Here is a 5,189-nt window from a genome sequence, read left to right on the forward strand (position 1 = left end):
CAGGTTCATTGGCCAAAATGGAACAAGAATAAGGCCTTGTGGAATCTTGAGCAACAAAAGGTGCCAATGCTGAATTCTGGCAGCAGTAGAACCTGGACTTTGCTCGCCATTTTGACCTTCCAAACTCGAGAACTGGACTTCCCTCATAACATGAAAGATTTAGAGCTCTGAATCAGCTTTCTAAATCTTCAAACGGTTTGTCATTCGGAGCTCGGAGCAGAGAGTTATGGCCTTGTTACCAGAGGTGCGCAGAACTGCCTGGCAGCAATGAAATTCTGCCTTGATCTTCATTTTCGACCAACGATCCTTGAGAATTGGATCTCCACCAAAACATGAAATATTTAGAGCTCTGAATTAGCTTTCTAAATCTTCAAACGGTTCATCATTCGGAGTTCGGAGCGCAAAGTTATGGCTGTTTAACCGAAGTAGGTCTGGGCGGAGCAAGGCAAGAATGGAGCATTCTGCTCCAATTTCGAGTGCTCGAGCCCTTATTTCGAGTGCTCGAACTTAGGGCAGAATTGCATCCGGAAATGGCCCATTTTCAGCCACTTGCATCTTGGGTTCCTCAATTCTAATTTCCCTCTTTAATGGTTGGTTGGAGATGTTGGTTGGTGGGGGTTTCTAGAGCCTTATCTCTAGAAGATAAGAGAGGGAAGCCACACAATATGAGGGAGCTTCATTTTACAAGATTAGAGAAGAGAGCAAGGAGGGTATGTTCTTGAAGCCAAAGGAAGGGAGCTCGAAAATGGCTTATTCTTCCAAGCTTCCTTCTTCCATTTTTGTATCCATGGATAACTAAACCTCCATCTAGGGAGGTGATGAAGCTCTCTCTTGTAAGCATGTTTTAATTTCATCTAATTTGGGGAATGATTCATGTACATGGTAGTTTCATGATTTAGAGCACTTACACTTGTTGTAATGGATTTCAATGCCTATAAATGATCATGTTGAGTTCTTATCTTGTCTTAGATTTTATCCTCTCATGATTATATAACTTGCATCTTCATAGTGAGAATGGAAATGAAATTGTGAAATGGGTTTAAAGGCATGTTGTATGAGAAATTTGTTAATCCATAGCTTAAGACTTCCTTTTGATGGATTAATCTTGTATCTTGACTTCATGTGCTATTACCATAGTGATTAAGGGGTTTGATGGTCCCTAGCTTAGTGAGCATGTTATGGCTACACCCTAATCTAGGTAGTTCTAGCATGTGGCTCTTTGAGGGATTATACTTAAATCTTGATCCTATGATTTTCTTGAGGATAATGTAGCAATCTAGTATTACTACATATCATTGCCATGTAGTGAAATTGTTTCCCAAGTTAATAGAAATTTAGTATGTTTATAGGATTGGTGGTGAATTCACTTCCCTAGACCTCCTTTTCTAGACTTCTTCTTCTTAAATTCCTTGCATTTATTTCTTTAAGCACATTTCAATTCTAGTGACTAAGTGACAAACCAACAAAACTTTATAAACCCTTCATCATTCTAGAAAGATTCTAGACACTAAGGTTGCTGTAAGACTAGCGCAGTCCCTGTGATTCGACTTACCCGACCAATAGCCCTATTTTACAATGATTCGTGCTATTGCGAAGGTTGATGTATAGTTGATCAACCGATCATACACAACTCGACGAAATGTGAAAATGAATCTTGTACGAGGATCCAGTCTCAAACAAGACATTTTGCAATAACTTTCATTAATTGCACAATGGCCCATCCAAAAAGTGAAAACTGCACTTATGGCCCAGAATAAAAATAGCTTCCAAAAATATTTTCTTAAAAACCTCTGAAATAAAATATCTTTAAAAGATATTTACGAAAAACACCCCAAGAAAAGAAAATAATTTCAAAGAACTTTGCATCCATGCCCCTATGGACACCGGGAGTAACCAGAGTACTTTCTTGCAAAAGTAAAGATACGTATTTCGTGGAACCCACTCAAGATGGAGATACATGAAGTCAAAAACCAATTCCGAACACAAGAAGTGTGGTTACGCCAACAAAGTGTCAAACGGGAAAAAGACAAAATAGGGAAAATGACGAAAAGTGAATAGTGTCGAAAAACGAAAAATGTGAAAATGACTCGATCCTCAAAGTAAGTTGTCAATTCACGGAAAAGAGTCTCATGAACCAATTCCAAGCACTCGAGATGACACTAAGCGACACGAAACAGAGCTCAGAAAAGAAAATTAAACGAAAAAATTTCATTCGTAAAATTTCTAGAAAAAGGAAAGGAATGAAAATGACTGGATCGTTACAAATTGTTGTATGAAAGATCCAAGATTTGCAGAGATGTGAGGTTTCAAATTTCACGAGGAATTTTGCCATCAAATTTATTTGAACAAAGTCTAAGAACCATCAAGTTTGAAAGCCTTTCCCCAATCCATGATGGTGTGCTTCCAACAAATTTATTCTCATCCAAGTCGATTATTAATAAACCTGTGCAATTTTGTAAAGATAAAGGTAGTTCTCCAGAGAGGCTATTGTTGCGCAAGTGTAACGATGTTAGATTGCTTAGAAATCCCACGGAGCTTGGAACGGTCCTAGTCAAATTGTTTTTTTTTTTGTAGATCGATGAATTCTAACGATGGCCAATTCATCCAACATTTTGGAATATTACCTGACAAAAGATTATCTCCAAGATGAAGAATTTCCAGTTGATGCGGATTGTGACTGGAGTGACATAGGAAGTTAGAAATATCTCCTGAAAATGAATTGTTAATTTGAAAAATCTAGCTCCTTTACATTAGGAGAGACAATGGGTAATGGACCGTTAAATTTATTGGAGTTTAAGTAAACCGATGAGGAATAATAATTTTTTTTTTTTTTTTTTGGAATGTTTGGGATCTGTCCACGGATTTGGTTGTCAGCAAGGTTTACATAATTAACGGAGGAAGACCAGTTCCAAAACCAAGAGGGAATATCATTTGATATACCAGCGTAGGATAGGCCCAAGCTTGAAATTTCATTTTTGTGATCGAAGCCACATAGGAAATTCTGGCCCCACGCGCAAAGAAAACAAATATATTTCATTAAGTTAGAAGGGTGGGATCCAGTTTGGACTCAACTGCAAAGTCAATGAATTTTGAGACATAGATAAGCGTTTTAAATTTGCACGACTAGCTAAGTGAACTTCAGAAATAACCCCTTCCAACAAATTATCAACGATCCAAAGGACTTCTAACTTTGAAAGGTGTCCAAGATTTTTGGGAATGGTATCGAAAATTAGATTACTCGATAGATCGAGGGAGCGCAAATTTTTAAAGTGTCCAAGGTGATTTTTTAAATGACCAAAAAGTTGATTAGAATATAATTCCAACGACTCCAAAGCATCTATAACACATACGGACAAACTTTTAAATACTTAGTGATACCTTTCCACAAAATCTGTTTTCTCCCAAACCAATCGCCTTCAAGTTACAAAGATTTTGTAATTCACTAGAGATCACTCCTTGTAGAGAATTGAAACCAAGGTGAAGGGACTCAAGACGCTTAAAGCTGTACAACCAAGTGGGTATGGTACAATTCAAATCATTGTAAGACAGATCGAGATGTACAAGAGTACTAGAAATGTTAAGAAGACCATTTGGAATTGGACTTCGCAAACTATTGTCACGTAGATTAAGAGAGACGAGGCCTTTTGTATTGAAAAACCAATCACGTAACAGAGAACTAAGACTACTTCCAGAAATATCAAGGACTCTAGCTAAGAGACGTAAAATTAACGGGAGGTAACGGAACAAAGTGAGTAAGACTAGAAAAAGACAAATGTAATTCAACCAAACAAGGTTGGGCGTTCATCACCTGCAGCCAGTAACATGTTCTGCTCAAGTTTACCCCACTCATGTCCAGTTGCTATAGCAAAGCAAGCCCAGAAAGCCACTCAAGATTCTCACCACTTTCCAAGTAATAGTTATATCCAAGAATAAGATAGCGCAATCTGGAGAAATTTCTAAGCTGATGTGGAATCACCCCATCAAATCCTGCAAGAGAGAGATTCAGATATCTTAAACTTTTCAGAAAACCAATAAATCTGGGAATTCGAATTCCTCCAAACTCATTGTTGCTTAGGTCCAGGTAACGCAGATGCTTCAAGTTTATCAAAGAAGCATCAATCTTACCACCCAACTTTAAGTCCTAAATTGAGTTCCCTAGAAAAAGGGTCCTCGTAGTCAGATGGAAGAGCACGAAGGTGGAGCTTCTGGACATGACCGGTTAAGTTGTTGCAAACAACTCCAGCCCATTTGCAGCAGTCTTGTTGGATGGTCCAAGACAAGAGCCTATTGGAAGGATCTTTAAGATGTCGCTTAAACCTGATCAGGAGGGCTTGTCTCTCACTTTCAATGCAAACGACATCTGAGTTTAGAGCACACAGACCTTTAATGCTAATAGTTGTTGCTATGATGACAAAAGCAAGCAAAAACTTTGTAGAAGTGGTCATGGAGCTGTCCATGATGATGGAAGGAAGATGAATAAGAAGATAACAATTGTGTGACTTTTATAGAGAGGTGTCCACACACGTTGCTTAATTCATTGCGTATGTAAGGGTGTGGTGACCTGCTTAGCTTCTTCGTGTCAATTCTTTCCAAGGAAGTTTAACCGCTCACTTGGTGGAATACTGGGACACAAAATTCGACTTTGTTTTTCAATTGCATTCCTGTGTAGAGTGGCCAGGGGAATGGAAATTTCAATTGTGATCGTAGAAAACCCTGTTCTTCATACCAATGTTTTCCAAGGAGAGAATCCCTTGAAAATTATGTGGAAAATTCAACAATTCATTAATGGAATGGAGACATACTGTGTGACTTAATGGTTTTCCATTTTGCATACCAGTCATCAAAGCATTTTTATTTTTCTCATAGAAACAAGGTCACTTATTTTTTATTGATTCTAAAATTGTCATATACTTATATATATTTGATATATATATATATATATATATATATATATATATGTATATGGTAAATTGCATTGACACTCTTGTTGATAAGTCAAAGTTAAAAAATAATTTCATATAATTTTAAAAGTCTAGTTCAAACTCAAGTTAAACCTTGATCAACACAATACTCAGCTTAATTGGCCTACTCCTCAGTAAAGATACAGTTTCAAGAAAAGCATGAGGCCAACCACTGAGATATCAAGGTTGGTTGCAGATGCAAGTACTTTCCTGTTTGCAAAGATTGAC

At 37.5% G+C, this 5,189-nt stretch overlaps 1 protein-coding gene across 1 annotated transcript; it reads right to left on the minus strand.

The window, feature by feature from the left end:
• Window positions 1-3,360: 3,360 nt before the first annotated feature.
• On the minus strand, window positions 3,361-4,457 carry LOC132314523 (receptor-like protein 2). The gene is made up of 4 exons (XM_059813378.1): window positions 4,126-4,457; window positions 3,901-4,016; window positions 3,809-3,859; window positions 3,361-3,710 (listed from the first exon to the last, which is right to left on the minus strand). The coding sequence occupies exons 1-4, from the start codon at window positions 4,455-4,457 to the stop codon at window positions 3,361-3,363; spliced, it is 849 nt and encodes a 282-aa protein (XP_059669361.1).
• Between the last annotated feature and the right edge of the window lie 732 nt (window positions 4,458-5,189).

This window comes from Cornus florida, unplaced genomic scaffold, assembly GCF_030987335.1.
Source record: "Cornus florida cultivar Cherokee Brave unplaced genomic scaffold, ASM3098733v1 CherokeeBrave_3.0.0_Hap2_Chr06, whole genome shotgun sequence".
Classification (NCBI taxonomy): Eukaryota; Viridiplantae; Streptophyta; class Magnoliopsida; order Cornales; family Cornaceae; genus Cornus; species Cornus florida.

Coding starts and splice junctions, on each gene's coding strand:
- LOC132314523 (XM_059813378.1), bottom strand. CDS start 4,457: ATGGACAGCTCCATGACCACTTCTACAAAGTTTTTGCTTGCTTTTGTC. Junction 3,860..3,900: donor TAACTATTACTTGGAAAGTG/GTGAGAATCTTG, acceptor GCTTTGCTATAG/CAACTGGACATGAGTGGGGT. Junction 3,711..3,808: donor GAACATGTTACTGGCTGCAG/GTGATGAACGCC, acceptor TACGTCTCTTAG/CTAGAGTCCTTGATATTTCT.